Below are 21,038 nucleotides of genomic sequence, written 5' to 3'. Positions count from 1 at the left end.
AATGCGCCCCCCGCCTACCCGCACAATTGACATTGGAACAATGAACAACAAAAGTTTGTAATTTGTATGTTCAAGGTCTATCTTACTAATATTTTAAATGCGAAAGTTTAGATGGATGGATAGATGTTAGAAGTAATTTCCGGAATTGCTCAACGGATCTTACTGAAATTTGACAGATATATAACATGTTCTGGAAGAACTAGGCTAATAATAAGGGTTAAGGCTACTTATTAAGTTTTTTTAATTCCACGCAGATGGAATTGAGGCCAAAACCTAGTTGAAGTCGTATACTTTTGTCAGTAAACCAATTGTACGTTGTTGATATTTTATTTGTTTAATAGTTCATTTTTTTACTTCAGTATGGAAGAAAGTACAAGCAGTTAATAAAAATGTCTATCGAATATGTTATGAAATACTTTTTGTATTATACAATATTTTTGGTGCACTGTTCATGGATTATGTCGCCAAACGCAGGTCTTTCGTTATTGGATTTGAGTAGTACTTAAGTGTTGCTATTAAAAAAAAATCAAACCTTAATTTAAAGGAAAAGTTCTATCTACTTCGCTTTTGTGATTTAATTTAAACAAAAAATGGACTTTTAAACCAAGAGAAAAAATATAATTACTTTTCTAAAATCTCCCTTATATTAAAAAAAATTTTTTTCTCTTACCACAGGTTAAAAATACAAGAAGAACCAACGCTAAAATCTGTCAACAAAAGTCAGAAGGACAATAACAAAATGGCCGAAGGAAAGGAATAAAGTTTCCATTGCTTGTAAAATATTTTAATTAACAATTTAAGAGTAAAGTGCCAAAATCATGAAGGAAATAAATATAAACATCGAAGGATATAATGTAAACGGCATTTGTGTCGGATGTCTCAATTACAATCGCAAAATGTTTTACCGCGACGAAGTTAAAGAATTTTATAAAATGTGGGCTAAAATAGATGTAAGTGTCTGTAACTTTATAAAATTAATTGCAATTAAGTAAGTTATAACATTAAACATTTACTTTTAATATTTAAGTGACATATTCAAGTCATAAACTACATTTAATTGAAATATTTATCTCGGAACAAAAAAACCTTTGATCCGTCTTTATAAAGTTTTTTTTAAATTTTATTAGTGATGAAATTAGAAATGGTACCATGAGATAAATATAAGTAAACCGCTCTATTTGACTTGACTCACTTTATGTGGGGTCGCACTGAGTTTTAGTTTCTCAGATCGATCCATTATTCTTCACTTCCTTCTTAATCCTGTCACCTTCCGCACAAACCATACATATGTTCCTATACCTAGTCTTACCTATGTATGTATGTGGAACAAATACATTAAAATTCTTTGTAATATAAACTTTATTGATTAATTTTAGCATAATTTTTGTTTTCTTCCCACCCTTTTTTTAATAGAAAAAGTTGGTAAGGGGAAGTATATTTGATGGAGGAGAGTACATAGGAAGGGGAAATATTATCTTTCTGTCCATCTCCCTTTGTTGATTAAAGGAAGGCGTCACATCTAATTATGGATGTCTATGGGTAGTGATCGCTTCGCTAATTCGGCGAATTGGAGTGGCTGCTTACTCATGTGCCAACTTATAATATTAAAAAATTAATGATTTCCAGGTTCCAGATGGCTTAACAATCCAAGTATGTTGGGAATGTCTTGCATCAGTTACCTCCGCAGTACGGTTCCGGCGACAAATTCTTAAAGCATATAATGTGCTTATGGAATATTCAAATAAGGTAAGCCAAGTATTGTCATCCCTTTCATTGTCTTTGATTAAACAGAGACAACAATATATAATACAGTCAACTCTGGATAAATGAGAATCCAAGGGATTGCAATATTTTTATCGCTCATAGAGGTTTCTATCGGGATTGACAATGATGATCATTTAAATGCTTCTCGCTTATCTAGGTTCGACTGTATAAATGTCACTGTAGTCAAATTCAACTGTAACATAGTAAATATTATTCTGTTTATAAAAATAATTTGTTTTTCAATTATTTTTGTACTAGTTTATATATTTAAAATAGGGTAGAACACCTGCCTGCTCTTGGCTACATCCATGTGTTATGTTAATTAAAACATGTTCTCTGTTGATATAAATTCAAAAACAATGGAAATCCACATCAAAACATGGTATTAAATCAAAAATTAGTCCATTGTTAAATATTATAGTTTTTTTTTACCTTCACAAGATAAGAGTCGGATTGCTAGATATAAATAGCGTTGCCAGGCGTCCGGATAAAGCTGGACATAGGTAGGTTTTTTGATTGTGTGTCCGGCCAAAAAAACGGTGTCTTGGTTGTCCGGCTTTTGTTAGGCTTTTAACATTTCGCAAACGAGAGTGGCCGAGCGCCGGCGACGAGAGTCGACTGACGGTCGTGTCCGGCCTTTCTACCCAAATGTCCGGCCAATCTGGCTGGTCTGTCCTCCTAATAGGTTTGGAACCTGGCAACCCTAGATATAAACAAGATTTTCCATAAGTATAATCAAAAATAATTCAACAAAGTACAAAAATAAATAAATAAATAAAATACAGTTTATTAACCAAAAACAAAACAAATTACATTTATAAAGATATCAATTAAAGAGAAAAAAAAATTCTTCTTGGCTAATGGGAAGAGGCTCAGCTGATGTTACCTCCAGCTTGTCACTGAAGGCCGCGCTGGTTTTCAGCCAGGTTACATAATATATATATATATATATATATCTTTAAATAAATTATCTAAAACTTAGGTTTGTTTATAATAAAAAAAATATCTACCAGTTTATTTATTATCTAAATTTATTCCACAGCAAATATTTTTAAATTCTCCCAATGATTTTACAAAATATGCTACGAGCCGACTAACTTCTTCAAACTTAATGCATGACTCAATTATACTACATCATATAAAAGAAGAAGACGGTATCAATATAGATATTGTTAAACAAGAAGACGTGACAAATAAAGATGACCAGAATTTAGGTGAGTTATTTTTTTTAGTATACACAGCTAAGGCTATCTGAATCAGGCATAAGTCGAACTAAATTATAACAGCACACTAGCGCCCTCCTGTCAATGTCAAAAAATGTCACAAGATTTCACTGATCTCTGTAAATGGATATGCGATTGCTTAGAAATGACAGCATTTGCTTAAATCAACATGCCGGAGACCTTATTTAAGTCCTCTTTCCTTTCCTGCCCTTTTTTATGAAGGACACATAGAAAGGAGAAATATTCTATTTCTGTTAGTTCCCCCTTTATTAATTAAGACAGGGAAAAAATCTAATCGATGTACATATATGGGAAGAGGTCGCTTCGCTATTTCGGCGAATTACGATGACCGCTTGCCGTATACTTAAAAATATATAAAGTTCTAAAATTAAAGAGTTTGTTATGAGGGAATTGAACCCGGTCCACTTAAATTAACCACTGAGTCACAGACTCTTAATATTTTACCTTTTTAGATATACAATTGAAAGGAATAGAAAGTCCAAAAGCAGAAGATATAACAGACAGTTATTTTGATAACTTTCTAGAAGATTCTCATCCGCAATCCTCCGATGACGATATCCAACTGTCTAAATTAAAAACTAAAAAGAAAAAAAGAAAGAATAAAGGTGACAAAAGTAAAAAGAGAGTAAAAGATGATGAATTGCCAGTGACTTTTGTATCTGAGGTTAGTTAAGTTTTTTTTTATAAAAAAATAAATGATTTCTTTAATTGGGAAATTATCTTTAAATAATAATAATCTAAGTTATTCAAATCTTACGCCGCGCCGTTACTGAGATTAGCAGACACAAACACACAGACAATTTTTTTTTATAATTATTATTTTTATTTGTATGCTCTCTTTTCCTTAGTTATTAACAATCATTTTTATAATCCAAGGTAATATTTTTTTTCATCATGTCAATTTTTATGTATGTAAGTTTGTATGTATGTTATGTAAATTTCTGTGATGGTCTTGAGTCTAAACGACTGAACAGATTTTGACAAGTGTGGTGTCATTCGATTCATCTCCTTCCTCTGAGTGTCATAGAGTATATTATATTTACACAAAATACATATAACGATCGTAATAAATCTATATATATGAAAGAAAGTGGTGTTAGTTACACTATTTATAACTCAAGATAGGTCAAACTGATTTAGCTGAAAATGATGGGGAGGTAGCTTAGAACAAGACTTTTTTTATCTTGTGTGCATTTTTTTTATTCCGCGCGGACGGAGTCGCGGGTAAAAGCTAGTAAAACTATAAATTAGCGAAAAATTAGTTCCAATATCTTTTTGTTCCAACAATTTTTTTACAGTTTACAATCAGCCAGGATATTTGTGTTTATTTTTTTTATATAAATCAAGTATAACTACATCTTTCAGATAGATAATAAATTAGATGAAACAGTAAAGCGTTCTAGAAAATTAAAGAATTTACCAGAAGATTTTGTAGAATTGCATACAATGAGTGAAGAAGAAATGTGGCAAGTCCGTGCTAAAGATGTGACTAGAGAGGAATTTGTTACACTCAAATATAAATGTGATGATTGTCTTACAAGTTTTAATACGGAGAAACTTATGAATTACCATTTAAATGGGAAACATGTCCTGGTAAGTCTTTTTTTATATCATTAGGTGGTATATTCCCCATTATTTTCCGAAATCACAATTGAGTGTTTGAAAAAAAATTTTTTTTTTTGAAAAATGGAAAGATCATCTATAAGTTTTATAGCAAAACAAATTTTTATTTTTTGCAATAATTAAAAAATTATATCAAAATAAAAATTAAATTTTGAATCCAGCACCGAAGACGCGCCGAGAACTCCCGAACAAATCCGAGCGCGTGTGACGTCATACTGTTAGTTTTACTCGTATTAGTATACAGAGATAAAACAGTGCTTTGAGCTTTGTTTTATTTAATTTACAATGTTTTTGTCAACTTGACAGCTGACGTATAATAGCTGTAAACGATGCACTATTATAAAATTGCTAAACATTATGACGTCACAAGTATTGTGGCCAATCGTGATGCGTTCACATTCACGTGACTTTATTTTAAATTTTATTAATTTTTAATCGCTTGTAACTAATTGAAAATTTTTCTTTTTAGTTTTTCATGTTACATATCGATAAAATTAATAATTAAGTTTTAAAATATATAAAAAAAAAATGTTATTATTTTTTCAAACTCCCAATTGCCTATAGATATCCGTAATCTCAGATGTATTTCCTAACTTTAAGATGCATAGAAAGGGAGTATTTCCCCTTATTATGCATCCACTCCTCTGTCAACCCCTTCCCCGTTTGATCATTTCCTTACATGGACTAGTTTTTATATCTCACAATACATAAGTTATATTTCTAATCTAATCTCGAATAATTTTCGCTATAAAATGGACTTGAACAAATATTTGCTATTTTAATTAGATTAGTGAACCATAAACTATGACTTAAAAATATATAAACCATACGTTACAACAGAAAAGTGAGGCGGATGTACAATGTGACGTTTGCAAAGCGTACTTTATAACACGTGACAATATGTCATGTCACCGCGCGTTGCATCTGACAGCTTATAAATGTCGTGTCTGTGGTGACGTCACAACACGCAAGCGATGTATACTGAAACATGTGAGAACAGAACATGGAGCGCCAGGAACAGCTTGTATTACTTGCGGGAAAACTTTCTCGTAAGTTTATTTTACATATTAAGTTGAACTACGTCGAATTTTACGTTCATTTAAGCAATTTCCTTGAAATTATGTTCAAAGTTTACGCTTCACTTATTAATATAATGATTTAATTTGTATGGAGATATTTAGGTGGGCAAATTGTATAAGTCACATTTGACTTACTGAATCGATTTGACTGAAAATTGGTGGGCAGGTAGCTTAGAACCAGGAAACGGACATAGAATAATTTTTACCCCGTTTTCTATTTTTTATTCCGCGCGGACAGAGTCGCGGGTAAAAGCTAGTTTATTCTAATCATGTCATTTGAACGTCGTTATAATGTTACGTCAATGGAATTATATTACTTCTTACTAATATTATAAATGCGAAAGTTTAGATGTATGGATGGATGTTTGTTTGAAGATATCTCCGGAACAGTTCAACGGATCTCGATGAAATTTGTCACAGATGTAGAACATAGTCTGGAAGAACACATAGGCTTATTACTTTTCATTTTTAATTCCCTGCGTACATAGTCGCGGGCGACAGCTAGTCATTCATAATATTAAGGTAGCCTAAACCTAGTTGATAGATGTCAAATGTGGCTTAATTAGCCCACCTATAAGAATAAATATATCAGAGAAAGTTTAAGAATAGCGTAAGAAATTTGAAAGCATAAAGTTGGTGTGGTATGGACATATGATCTTAAATAATAAGTATATCATATCATTTTAAATCATAAAAAATAAAAATACTCCCTAAAAAAAACTGTGCTACCTAAACCTAAAGAAAAAAAAATGTAGATTACATTTGCATAATAAATTAATGTATTCCATGCCACATCTAGTTTTCGTATCTCAGTAAACTAGTTAATATTTCAACTTGTTTAAGTTTAAACTTACCTGCATTGTATAAAAAAAAATCACTATGCTTGCAATACAAATGTAAAATAATTATTGTAGCCTTAAGTAAGTGAATTGTAATTTCGATTCTTATTAAGGAAAAATAAAAATTTCTTAAACCATATATGAGAAGATCACAAAAAAAAAAGAAAGTAATAAGATTGAAAGTAAATGGATGAAAAGAAGTCAGTAAAAAGTATTTACATATATATTTTTCAGAGAGAACATGACTAGATAATATAATAAGTAGTAGTAGTACTAGTTAATATAATAAGTAGAATTTTCAACCTTATTACATATGTGTTACAGTTCAGAATCGAAGTTGAGTTATCACAGAGGTGTATGTCACAAGGAAAGTCCTCAGTGTGACTGTTGTGGGAAAGTCTTTGCTAGTAAATTGACACTAAAATACCATTTAAAGTAAGTGAATACATAATTATGTTAAGTTTAAAAAAAATAAACTTTAAATTTTTATCAGTGTAATGTAAACTTAAAAAATTTAAACTTTATAGTTAATACAGACCACTATATTTTTTGTTATATATAGTTAAAATTGTAATCAGTTATTGTTTTTTAATTCCTTAACTTGAAAATAAATATATTTTTTTGTTCCAGAATACTAACACCGAAGCAACCAGAAGAAAAAGTACATTTACCTTGCAAAGGATGTGATAAAGTTTTTTATTCAAAGAAAAGTTATAGAGCTCATGTGTAAGTTAAAATATGTTACATTTTTGCTTTAATATTTCTTACTAGCTTTTATCCGCGACTCCGTCCGCGCGGAATAAAAAAATAGAAAACGGGGTAAAAATTATCCTATGTCCGTTTCCTGGTTCTAAGCTACCGGCCTACCAATTTTCAGTCAAATCGATTCAGCCGTTCTTGAGTTATAAATAGTGTAACTAACACGACTTTCTGACTATATATATAGATAAAAATCACATTTCGCATATATGATGTATTTGCGTATGGATTTTTACATTTTTTGTCAGTCTGTCTGCCAGTTTGCAATGCCGCGTTTGTAACAAGTAATCTCCGGAATGTATGGACAGATTTTGACAGAACTTTAACTGGAAGGTAGCTGATGTATGCGACCATGTTATAGGTTACTTTTTTTAATACTGCGCTGATAAATTGCAATCTACCACCAATTAATGATAATTTTGTCACTATCACTGTAAAGTAGTGTATATAAGGAACACATCGACATATTCTTTATCATTGTCCACTGATTGGCTACCTATACAAAAAAAAAACTTGTGAGCCGTCATGGGACGCCTGACAGATGTGAAACATCGTGTGTGTACAAGTAATGTGCATAAAATATTAAATATTATAATTAAATAAATAATAATAATGACAATGATGATAATAATAATAATTATTATTATTATTATTATAATAATATTAAGAAAAATTTATTAAATCAGAAAATTAATAAATATGTGAAATAATAATAATAATGAATAATATTAAATATTATTAAACTAAACACATAAAATATATATATGTATACCTCAGTATAGCGTGGCGACCCGTCGCCACGGCAAGCGTCGCCACGCCAACAATGCGGTTTACAAGTGATCCTATAGATGTTTCACATCAAAAAAAAATTTTTGGTCCTTCGAATCAGACGTATTTCAGTGTGATCCACAACGGTGAGACATACCCGTGTCCTATCTGCGGCAAACAGTTCCAATGGAAGCGCAACCTCGCGCGGCACACGCGTAACCACCGCGAGAGAGACGCGGGCGCGACGCACGAATGTAGAGAGTGCGGGAAAACATTCTCTAGTAGAGATTGTTATAACAACCATATGAGGTTGAGTAAACGACATGTGCCTGAAGACGCGTATATGTGAGTATACGCATTAAAGAAATTAATTTCGCCAAAATGGCGAAGTGAATGAACAGTGGTAGATCACGAAATAGAAATGTCCAGTGAAATTCCACGACCTCACAGAAGACAAGCGTCAATTGGAAGTAATTCTACGTACAGTCTGATGAGTGTGTGATGGAGGACTCATTTTAGTTTTCTTTCCCCTTCTCATTCCTGATAGGAAGGGGATTTTTGGAGAAGGGGACGCATAGGAAGATGAAATATTCTTATTCAGTGTGTCTTCTCCATCCATTAAAATCGGACGGATGTCTATGGGCAGCGGTTGCTTCGCCATTTCGGCGAATCCAGGTAGTAGCTTGCTCATTACCACCCAATAATCAATTTTATTCTGTAGTGGATATAATGAATTTTGTAATCACGTGATGTGTCTAAAATATTGTCCTATTTTTTTCCCTATTCCTGACCTGACCTATGTTAAATTCTTATTTTTTTTATTATTATAGCCACTCTTGTAACTATTGTGGTAAAAAGTTCGCGTCAAAATGGTGTATGGTGGATCATATTGACTGGGATCATCTTAAAGTTATAAAATATCAATGCAGTGTTTGCTTAAAGGTAAGTTTATCTTACAATTCAACTGCAGCAATACGTTTATTAACACACTAGCTGTTGCCCGCGACTACATCCGTGGGATACTACAAAAAAAACATAGTAAATATTAGTGTAAATGTGTATGTGCAAATCTTTTTTCAAATTTTCCTAAATTTTTTATGTTCACATGAAATGTTAATAGTTAAGAATCTAATAAAAAGGGCTGGATTGATTTCTACATTATACTAATATTATAAATGCCTTCCAAGTAGGGTTGGCGACAGACAGGCCGTAAAAACTTAACCAAAACTTTAAGGTTTATAAAACCTTGTGTGCTGACCCTACGTGAATGGAAAAAGGAAAGGGAGATGGAGTAAATATTCTATATGTTCTTTCAGACTATGTTCTACATCTGTGTCAGATTTCATCAAGATCTGTTCAAACATTCCAGAGATATCTTCTAACAAACATACATACATCTTAACTTTGGCATTTATAATATTAGTAAGATTAATGGTAGACTGCGAATTTCACAGCGCGGAATAATAAAGTAGTTCATATGTCCGAATACATCAAGTACCTTTCTGCTATAATCAATCCAGCAAATCTGCTAACTGTTAAAATCTAGGCTAAAAATTTTAACAATGGTAGACGCCAGCAACAACAACATCAGTTGCACGAATTGTCCTCTCTCAGTGAAATACCACGACTTTACAGAAGACAGACATCAAGTGGAAGTAATTCCGTGTACAGTCTGATGAGTGTGTGCCGGATGCCTAATTTTAGTCCTCTTTCCCTTCCCACCCTTTTCTTATAAGGATGGGAAGGGAGAGTGGATTTTATGGAGGAGGAGATGCATAGGAAGGTTAAATAATCTCTTTTTGTGCATCTCCTCCTTCGTTGATTGAGGGTATTGAACGCCTCTGCAATTGAGTAATATAAAAAAAAATATATAATAATTCTAGGCGTTTAAAACAGCAAAAATAATGGTCGCCCACATGAATAATATACACGAAGGTAAAAAAAACAAAGAACCAGAATCGGAACATTTGTGTGAAATTTGTGGTAAATCTTATAAGGTGAGTGATAAATAACTTATAATTCAGTTTTTTTTTAACTTACAAATGTCCAAATGATTCTTAATAAAAATTTAATATCAAAAATCAACCATAAAGGTTGCAAAAGTAACCATAAACATTTTTTGTAGTCCGTTAAACGTCTAAAAGGTCATGTATGGGCAATGCATACAAACCGTTCATCCACAAAGACGTTCAAATGCAAACTATGTCCGGCCACATTTACCTGGCAGACATCTATATATAAACATATGAAGATGATGCATGACTCCAGTAAGCGGAATAAGGTGATTAAAATATATTTTTTTAATTTATTAACTTTACTAGCGACCCGCCCCGGCTTCGCACGGGTGCAATGCAAAATATACCTACTACAGAATAAATGCACAATTTATTTAAGGTACTTAAATGGATAAGGATTAATGCTGTATTGTTTAAAATCACTTCGTAAAAGAATAAAAATGGTTATGCTGGGTTATCCCTAAGAGATAGACATATACCATCGCGGACTTTTTTGTTGAACTTTTTAAGGTGAACAATACTGTAGTACATTATTTTGGTCTATCTCGTAGGGTTCAGCCAGCGTTTGCAATATAAGCGCAAAAAAACGTGCTTATTTACGACATCACATTAGAAAACTTTAAATTTATCAGTGTTTCTCTACTATATTATGCATTTATTATACATACAAACCTTCCTTAAGAATCACTCTATCTATTAAAAAAAACCGCGTCAAAATCCGTTGCGTAGTTTTAAAGATCTAAGCATACATACGGACATACAGCGAAAGCGACTTTGTTTTATACTATGTATTGATTGATACCTAATTTTAGTTTAAGTTTTTAGGTCTAATTTTAGTCCTTCCCACCCTTTTCCTATTAGAAAAGTATGGGAAGGGGAATTGGATTTGGCGGAAGAGGGGACGTATAGAAAGGGGAAATATCCTCTTTCTGGGCGTCCCCTTCTCCGTTAATTAAAGGTAGGCAATGCATCTTGCATTTGCAAATGTCTATGGGCAACAGTCGCCTCACAATTTCGGTGAATTCAGGTGGCCGTTTGCTCGTTTGTCACCTTATGATATAAAAAAAATTAAAACAACAAAATCTGACCCGGTGGGCAAAACAACACACTAAATTACAATACCTCACTAGCGCACCTCTATTTTATATATCATTTTCTATATCTTCAGTATATTTTAGGTATTTTCCAAAAGAACTAACCTCAATAACACCTGACTAGGCTATGGAATCCCTTTTTTATAAGTAATTTGTCTGTAAAATTATAAATGTTGAACACTACAATACAGTTCCTGCACTAAGCAAGCATTCTTAACAAATGCAGTGTAATGAGCTTTAAAACTTGTCTGGGCAGTTAAGAGAGGTGTAGCTATCCTGGTTAGTTCAGTCAAAAATCATGTGAAACATAGATATGCATAGCATATATTTAACACGAGCTGTTGTCCGTGACTCCATCCGCAGAATTAAAAAAACGTAATTTGTATCCTATGTGTTCTTCCAGACTATGTTCTACATTTATGCCAAATTTCATCAAGATCTGTTGAGCTGTTCCGGAGATACCTTCAAACAAACATCCATCCATCTAAATATTCGCATTTATAATATTAGTAAGATTGATATGGGGAGTACTAGCAAGTTATCATAGATAACTTTGTTGCTCTATGGAGACATATAATTACTACTGTTGGCAATAAATTGTAGTACCAACATATTAATAATTTATTTATATTTCACAGCAAACAAGAATAACTACAGTGAAGAAGCAAGATCTTTACCCCGAGATAGAGTTAACAAATAGAATGGAATATTTTCAGCAGAATTTAGCAAATAACATACAGAATATGGTACAAGCACAACCCCCGCCATTACACATTGTACAAAATATTATCTAAGAAAATAATTCTAAATAGTAAGAAATTATAAGATTTGTTTTTATTTTCTACCTGCATTATTTTCAATTACTATGTATAGCCAAATACCTTACACAAAAAAAATTATATCATCCCAACCAAGATTTTATGTTTTTACAGATATTTTGACAGTGGCAACACATGGTTATCTATACTAATATAATAGAGTGTAAACACACACTTTATAACACAATCTGAACAATCATGGCATATTATTGAATAATTCTTTATTTATAAAAAGTTCTATAATTACTATATACTTTAGGCAATATATTTTCACATAATCAAACTTAGAGGGTGAGTAAATAAAAAAAAAAATTATGCATGAAAAGGACAAATCTCAAGCCAAAGTTGTCAAAGTAATGATAATTCTCAGCTGATGTCAAACGTCTTAATTGTTATTTATATTTTGAATATAAACAATTAAAAAAAAATATGGGATTTCATGTGGATAAAGCCGCAAGGGAATAGGTAGTATATAAAGCTTTCTCATATTTGGTTTATGTATACCACAGACTTATGTATTTTTTTATAAGTGAATGGAGCAAACGAGCGGTGGGAACACCAAGGTGATCATCAATGCCCATGAACATCTGCAACACTAGAGGAACCGCAGATGCATTGCCGGCCTTTAATACAAACTGTCAACATGAAATTTTCACAAAGAAATGTTTAATCAGGTCATAGATGTGCTAGCAAATAATTTGTGATTATTTGAAAAATTCCATACAACAGAGATCATTCATGTTCACTCTTATTATACCTACTGCCCCTCAAATACCTCGGTCCGCTGAGGTCGCCGCCAGAGATCACCAGCAACATTAAGGGACTGTTGGGGTTCTTTGGCGAGCTGGGCTGGCTGGAGTAACCTACAGCCTGCCTTCACTCAAAATATGCGCTTGTCGTGGAGTTGCGGACAAATGAGCCCCTACTATTTCTAACTATACCTACTGCCCACTTTTTCCTAGTTGATAATGACTTTATGATCAATGCCATTGCCATTAGTTTGCCATTCCTGGTCTACAAATTATATAAGTAGTACTTTTAGCTCAAAAATATTTATTTCCAGAGAGTTTTATCATCTTGAAATGATAAATGTAACAATATTCAACACTACAATAGTCAGGAAGTAAACTATGGTTGTTTTTATGTGATCAAAAATCTTTAAAAGCCTAATTGATTATTTATGCAGAACTAAGGTCTGGCAGAGATTGCTGCTTAGAGATAAGACCGCCTTTTGTGAAAATCCTGATGTACTTTCTTTTTGTAACTCCATGATAGTGCACAATAAAGTATATTTGTATTTGTAAGGTCACTGTGCAATAAAGGTTAGGAATAAAGCAATTTTTTTAAAGTGATATTCTGCCAATAACAATATAATTCACACCCATTCACTCCTTAATGCAAAGGGGTAGGCAGAGACTACGGACCTGTCAATGCAAGTATAGTGCAATTATCTAAAGTTTTATTTAATTATGAAGTAAGCGCTACACTGAGATGAACATAACCTAGAAATATAATTATCAACAAGGAATAAATAAAAGAAACACATAAAAAAAAGATCTTAATATATTAAATATAATTTATCTATACATTACTTCTTATTTTTGTTCTGTGGATTTCTACCAGTGTTTCCGCCGCCTCTCGCCAACGGCGCCGGTCTGCCGCGGTTTCCGAACGCACCGCGACCGCCTCCGCGACCAGATCTCATGTTCTGACCACCGCGACCCTTAGAAACTTCATTACGACCACGAGCTTTGATTTGCGATTCTTCTTTCACCATATCTATAACCTCGTCAGGTATCCGAAGGTATTTTATGGTACTACCACGAATGTAACATTCAGGCATCCTCCAGAACTTGTCTCCGTCTCTAGATGTGCAAATTACTTCTCGTAAGTTTATGTTCATCCAGTTATCACAACTAACGAGGTGACCGTTGTATGTTTCACCATTCTTCAATTCGACTAACATCGGATGGTTCTGTGCTGTTCTTAATAAAGATAACGGCAGCATCTTTAAGTGTATTGCACTTTTATATTAAACTAATTTATAATAATACTACGTCTAAATGTACTTTTTTAGTTATGTTTTATTTTGTTTACCGCACAACCACAACTTTACAGCCTCAATACAAAATGACAGTGACGTTTTGAAATTTTGAAACATCAGCAGTGAGATAATGATGCCACTATTAAAAAAATTAAAAATAAAGGAGTTTTGTTTGTTAAAAAATTATTTCGTTCCAGTAAATTATGAAAATTGTCCCTATTGCCAACCTTATAGGTTACTAAATGTGCCGTATTTAGCAGTTTGCTTAAAACCAAATTATAATTCTACCTCAATATTCAGATTTTACCATCTTTAAGCGGGGAATCCCCTTTTTACATACTCTATTATTGAGTTGTGAAAACAACAATGTCATCTTTTATCAGGTACGTGGTTCTTAGTAATAAATAAGTAAGTCTCTATTGTATTTGTTTAATACTTGGCTCATATTGTTGCCGAAAATCCTTCTTTTACGTTAACAAAAAGTAAAATGGAAACATCTAGAATATTTAACAAGGTCTGGTTGCAGTTCATTTACAGAATTAAAACAATCACATTGTTTAAATATAATTTTATTAATTAAATTCGATATAAATAATTTTATTATACGTCTAGAAACTAAATAGGTTAAATTATTATGTAAAAACTATGAATAATATGTTAAAACTACTAAACTAAACTATATACTTATACCAAACTAAGAATAAAAACTAGATTATGTAAAAAACATTATTGTTAAAATACATTAAGATTATATTTTATTTTACTTATTGTATAACTGGATATAAAAACATACTTGTAAATTTAAAATTACACTCAATTTCTAACACTTATAATTGTATTATTCCGTTATTCCATTACCAATTAATTATTTCAGACTTTCAAATAAAATCAAAGGTCCTAAAGCCTGTCTTACGCTTTCCGTCATTGTACGAATCAACAAAGCACCATATTTCATTCTCGAAATATTTGGCATGCCACATTCGTGGGATTTTAGCTAACTTCTTACTTCGAACAAGAGAGGATTTCCAATCAGTAAAGACTTAGGTTCCTTAAAAAAAAATAGCGTACTACTTAAATAGCCAGCGATGCATCTGCAGTTCCTTTGGTTTGTCGGCCCCCGAACTCAAAAAATAGTAACAATTATTCTTGCTTCAAAGCAGAATAATTTTGTAATCTTATATTCTTTGTGTTATTTCTCGCCTGTTACGAATTCTTCAAAAGCTTTCCCTGCGTGTAATGCTGTAAGTCGTTGTTTGTTACAATCCTCGATTAATATTTGCGGACTGAATTTGTATGATGTTTTATCATTACTGATTGTTAAGTTATCTGGTTCTAAAACAAATCTATGTCTTAAACATTGCTCATTATCTATCAATTGTTGTCTCGCTTTAATTCTTTCGATCATTGAAGGTAAAGCCATAGATTTCTCCAACAAATCTGGACCTTTGGTATAATTACGTTTGACATCATCTGGCAGCACCATCTTTTTCTGTAATTTCTTTTTATCTAATTTAATAGATTTTATCAAGTTAAAATTATTGAATTTCGTTGGAATTTTTGCGTTGTTACTCTTGTCTGCAACAATAAAATCATTAATATGAATGTTTTCTGTAATAATTTCTTGTTTATCTATTTTAGTACTTATATTCGCTTGTACTTCATTTGTTTTAATATCTGTTTTCATACTTTGATCTTTAATTCTTACAGTGTTAATATTGCTTCGCGATTCAACGTAATTTGTAGAACTACCCACATAGTTTTGTGACGATTTCATTAACTTTTCAATTCTCTTCATAGTTAACACTTCATCAATTTCATCAACATCAAACTCATCATCAGATAATCTTGTTAGCTTAGCGTTCAGTTTTGTTTTATGCACAGTGAAAATAGATTCCAATTCCTTTTTCATATCAATTTCATCATCATTTCTATGTTCAATTCCATCAAAAGCTTTTATCCATTCTTTATTATCTTGTAACTTATTAATACCATTGTTATTTTTACTTTTAATCACTTGTTCGGGTGTTACAAATAGATTTTGAAATGCGTCTATTACTTCGAAATCCGATTTAGTACTTTTCTCTAACAAGGAACCAGACAATTCAATTTCGGATTCACTATTTGTATTTTTGTCTGTCAAATCGACTAGAATATTTTCTTTTGGTATCCCTTGAGGTGTCAAAGGTTCCAATACGGCGTAGGGATCGAAATTTTTAAGAATATTTCGCAAACTGTCGTGTTTTTCATCATTTTTTTCTTTTGAATTTTCCCACATTTTTTATCTGTAGAAAAAAGATAAGTGATAAATGTAGTGTTTTACTTATTATGGATTAGATAGAATTTATTTTTTTAATTTATCTTCAATAACAGAGATATAATTATGGCGATATTTCAATGGTTCATAAATGAGTATTTGAAATGCTTTTATATTTTGTCCAGATATTTTTTTTAATACTTATTGTATATAAAGTGTACTTGCAAAATCCTATATACAAACCTGTTTAATATAGGCAAGTTATCATTATCACCTACAAAATAGCCTTCCTATGAATTGCCACAAAAATTGGTTTCTTCCCCATTCATCCATCCAAGTTTATTCCTTCTCAAGATGTAAAGTTTATAAACAAAAACCAAAAAAAAAAAACTTTCATGTCACAATTCTTAAATTGGTACTGTTGATGGAACAAACTTATTAAGCGGCAACCTCTTGTATGAAATTGGGAATTCTTTGATGCAGAATTAAAAAAATCTAGTAAAGATAAACTATAGCATCCGGGGATAGTGTGGCTTCCCTACAGTGAAAGAATTTGTCCAATTTGTTTAGTTGTTTAGACCCTACTAAATGGAAGCAATCAAATCTTTCTTCTTTCTAATATTAATCTCATTAATATTATAAATGCGAATGTTTAAATGGATAGATGGATGTGTGTTTGAAGGTATCTTCAGAACATAGTCTGGAATAACACATAAGCTACTTTTTAAGTTTTTTTCAATCCTTGCATGGACGGAGACGTGGGCGACAGCTAGTATAAAACATATTTCACATCACCATTCATTTTCAACTTATACTACAATTTCTAGTTACCAAATTGTGACATAGCTAATATTTAACATATGCCACATTTTTATTTAAAAAAAATAATAGTTGCCTTCTATTCAAAACAAGTTACTATAGAGCCAAGTTTTTGTCTAAAAAGTTTTGGTCTTGATTTGGAATTAACTTTACTGGATGATGGTTAGGAAAGAACCAATTTATGTTTCTTAAGGTAGGCCTATCTCCAAAAGTGGATCTCAACTGTGTGATGATCATGATTATGCTGAAATAATTACCCAAAAATTATCCTACAATCTACAGCAGGGATCCCCAAATTATTTTGAACAAGTGACCCCTTTTCCAAAATGAACTGTTACCTCAGGTCCCCATGGCCAAATTACCTATTTTTAAGATCAATTATTATTATTATTCATTCTGACTTAGGTCAATAGAAGAAGACAGAGTGATAATTACCAATGCTTTAAGAATCCCTCTGGGAATCCCTAATCTACAGTATGTGTTGACAGTTTATATATGTTCCCAATGAATGCCTTTCAAGTTAAGTGTGACTAGGCCTTTGTAAACCATGCTGGCTCAGTGTGGGTTGGCTTTTCACAGATCTTTCAATGTCTTCTTAAATATAGGCAGCTTTCATTACGATGTTTTTCGATGTTGTTAAATTTGAAAATCGAAAAACACATAGCGAAAATTGATTCTGGATGTATAATATACAATACAGGGATTTGTAATTAAGTCGGACACAAGTGTAATTGCAAATTTAATGTAAATGTTGATTTCATACTTTTTTTAATTCAAATGATGTAATAATACGTAAAAATATAATTTTTAGCCGACTTCAAAAAGAAGGAGGTTATCAATTCGTCTGTATTTTTTTTTTTTTTTATGTGTGTTACCGCGATACTCCGCCCCTGGTGGTCCGATTTTGATGAAAAATATTTTAATCGAAAGGAAGTGCTTGCAGGTGGGTCCCATTTTTTTGTTTTTTTTTTTAAATAACTAGAAGACTAGTAGATTTTGAATATAGCTTCAAAATTTGTTGCGAAGATTAGGGACATTTTTGCTTTCAGCGCTTACGTAGGCTAAACTATAGGACCTACATAAAAATGATGTATGGCGAATTGTAGCTCTTTAAATGTGCTAAATAAAAGTCAGCGATAGCATATATCTATCTTTTATAGTTTTCTCACAATAACCATTTTTTTCTTCAGAAACATCAATTAAATTCATGCCCTATTTCCGACGCTATTATTCGAGTTCAGTATTAACCCTTATGTAAATAAACATGTTCATTATCAAGAGAATTTAATGTAGATTATATTTGCAATTGAAACTATATCATTCTGTCTAATAGTTTAGGAGATATCGTAAGAATAAAATTACGCGGAAACGAAAAATGCTACATGAAAAGCACAATTTTGCTTTCTGGACTTACGTAGGTCAAACTATATGACTTACATAAAAATGATGTCTGGAGTAATTATAGATCCTTAAATTTGCTAAATAAAAGTCTTCGGTGGCATATATCTATCATCTATGGATGTCTCACAAAAACCATGTTATTGTGAACAAACTTCGATTAAAATGGACACGAAAAACAGCGCCGTAAGCTTACGGCACTATTATATTATATTCGATATGAATCCTTATCCAAATAAATATGTTTTATGGCACGAGTATTAAATGCAGATTACATTAGCCTTTAAACTATGTAATTCTGATCAATAGTTTGGGAGATATTAAATAATTAAAAAGTACGCGCATTCGAAAAATGCTAGTGCGGCGCGCGGCTGGACCAAATTAAAGGTACGCTACGATGTATTAGTTCGGTAATTTTCAATTTATATAGCGATTTTGATAATTATTTCATTGTTTAAAGGATAAGTGGTTATCTGCTGCATTCTAAATTAGTTTTTGAATTGAAATACACACATATCAAATAGGAAAGTCCTTTTCTTTATTTGTCTTATTTATGTCTTTATACGTATTAACGAAATTTGTAATTGAACTTCAAATTCACTAAAAATTGTGAAATAAAACAAAAATTTTAAGAAAAAAAAATAGCCGACTTCAAAAAAAAACAATCTCAAACAAAATGCACTCAAAAGTAACATAAAAAAACAATTTCAAACAAAATGCACTCAAAAGTAACCTAAAAAAAACCAATTCAAACAAAATGCATTCAAAAGTAACATAAAAAAACAATTTCAAACAAAATTCACTAAAAAGAAACAAAATAATGTCATGAAAACTCTCTAAACTCTAGTAGTTGCTCTCGTTGCGCTCTCTAATAGTAGGGGCTCAGTTTTCCGCAACTCCACGACAAGCGCGTATTTTGCGTGTCTCTAAACTCTAAAGAAAGTTCTCTTCTTTCTTGTAACATGTCTATATTGTATAATTATTGTTATTTTGGAGTCGGTTTCGGCCTAAGTAGGGACATAAACGTAAGTATGTCTAATACATCTCAAATATAAAATGTCATCTATTTACTTCGGCCGACACCGACTGCGAAATAACAATAATTATACAATATAGACATGTTACAAGAAAGAAGAGAACTTTCTTTAGAGTTTAGAGACACGCAAAATACGCGCTTGTCGTGGAGTTGCGGAAAACTGAGCCCCTACTATTAGAGAGCGCAACGAGAGCAACTACTAGAGTTTAGAGAGTTTTCATGACATTATTTTGTTTCTTTTTAGTGAATTTTGTTTGAAATTGTTTTTTTATGTTACTTTTGAATGCATTTTGTTTGAATTGGTTTTTTTTAGGTTACTTTTGAGTGCATTTTGTTTGAAATTGTTTTTTACTTAATGTCTTTTTAGCCACTTGATCATATGAAGTGTTCTGCAATTTGTTTATCTTACTGCTTTATCGATTATAGTTTTTTTTTTGTAAATTAAAAAAGTTATTTACCTTTAAAATATATTTAAAAAACAATATTAAAATATCTCATTAAATCGATTCCACGACTAAAACAAAACATCTAAGGAATCGTGAATTAAAGTTTTTTTTTACTTGACAGTTAAGTGTGATGACTTAAAACAATTTATAAATTTGTAGAAAAAAAAGGTAAATGGAAAATGGTCTTAATTTGAATTACGACAGACGTTTTTAGACATAACATGGATTATGTTTGGGCTTATTTTTCATCACAATTTACTTTGGTTTTAAATATTAAGTTTATAGAATATCTGTTTCACCTTTCATCAAACAAAAAAATGATTGCACTGTTGTAATTGAATCTATGTCTTATATTTTCTTATAATACTTCCACACCTTTAAAATTTAATGGATTACTGGATTTACAAAACTAAATTATTTTTTAAATAAATATACATACTGCTTTATTGGATTACGTTTTTTCCGTTATATCATCAAGTTATGTTATAAAAATCTCTTTTATTAATCATATTAGAATAGAAGCCCTAACAGTAAATATTCAATGTAACGATGGAAAAATATTGAATTAATAGAGGAAGCCTGCAGATGCAAGCTCTTGATAAAAATCTTATGCTACGGTTTTTTCTTATGTAAAGTTAAGATCAACAGTCAACAAAATATTTTTTTCCAACATGATTAAACTAGCTTTTGCCCGCGATTCCGTTCGCACGGATTTAAAAGAAAAACAAAATAAGCATGTGCGTTCCTTCAAACTGCTCTACATTTGTGCCAAATTTCATCAAGATCCGTTCAGCCACTCCGGAGATACCTTCAGACACTCCGGAGATACCTTCAAACGAACGTCCATCTATCCATACATCCGTCTAAACTTTCGCATTTATAATATTAGTAAGATTTTGGCTATTACAAGCTCGATCTGCTACATATTTGATACCAGTTATGTTTAACAAACAGCATTAATCTAGTTAGGTACCCTATTAGGATTTGAACATGTAAGCTTATTTTATGTATATTATAAGATTTCAATGATAGGGAAAT

The 21,038-nt window shown here is 31.7% G+C and overlaps 2 protein-coding genes across 2 annotated transcripts; one reads left to right on the top strand and one right to left on the bottom strand.

Annotated features, from left to right (window-relative positions):
• The first annotated feature begins 675 nt into the window (after nt 1-675).
• LOC106711940 (zinc finger protein 813) lies at nt 676-11,988 on the top strand. The gene is made up of 13 exons (XM_045685406.1): nt 676-950; nt 1,627-1,746; nt 2,807-2,978; nt 3,461-3,672; nt 4,374-4,601; nt 5,472-5,680; nt 6,874-6,984; nt 7,180-7,275; nt 8,209-8,421; nt 8,907-9,018; nt 9,960-10,073; nt 10,202-10,357; nt 11,824-11,988. The coding sequence occupies exons 1-13, from the start codon at nt 819-821 to the stop codon at nt 11,977-11,979; spliced, it is 2,031 nt and encodes a 676-aa protein (XP_045541362.1). The 5' UTR covers nt 676-818; the 3' UTR covers nt 11,980-11,988.
• A 1,564-nt stretch (nt 11,989-13,552) lies between these two features.
• On the bottom strand, nt 13,553-14,157 carry LOC106711941 (U6 snRNA-associated Sm-like protein LSm4). Its single transcript, XM_014504369.2, has one exon. The coding sequence runs from the start codon at nt 14,009-14,011 to the stop codon at nt 13,592-13,594; it is 420 nt and encodes a 139-aa protein (XP_014359855.1). The 5' UTR covers nt 14,012-14,157; the 3' UTR covers nt 13,553-13,591.
• Nucleotides 14,158-21,038: the final 6,881 nt, after the last annotated feature.

Source organism: Papilio machaon, chromosome 29, assembly GCF_912999745.1.
Source record: "Papilio machaon chromosome 29, ilPapMach1.1, whole genome shotgun sequence".
Classification (NCBI taxonomy): Eukaryota; Metazoa; Arthropoda; class Insecta; order Lepidoptera; family Papilionidae; genus Papilio; species Papilio machaon.
Note: the sequence above shows the minus strand (reverse complement) of the source record. Positions and strands in the feature narration are given on the sequence as shown.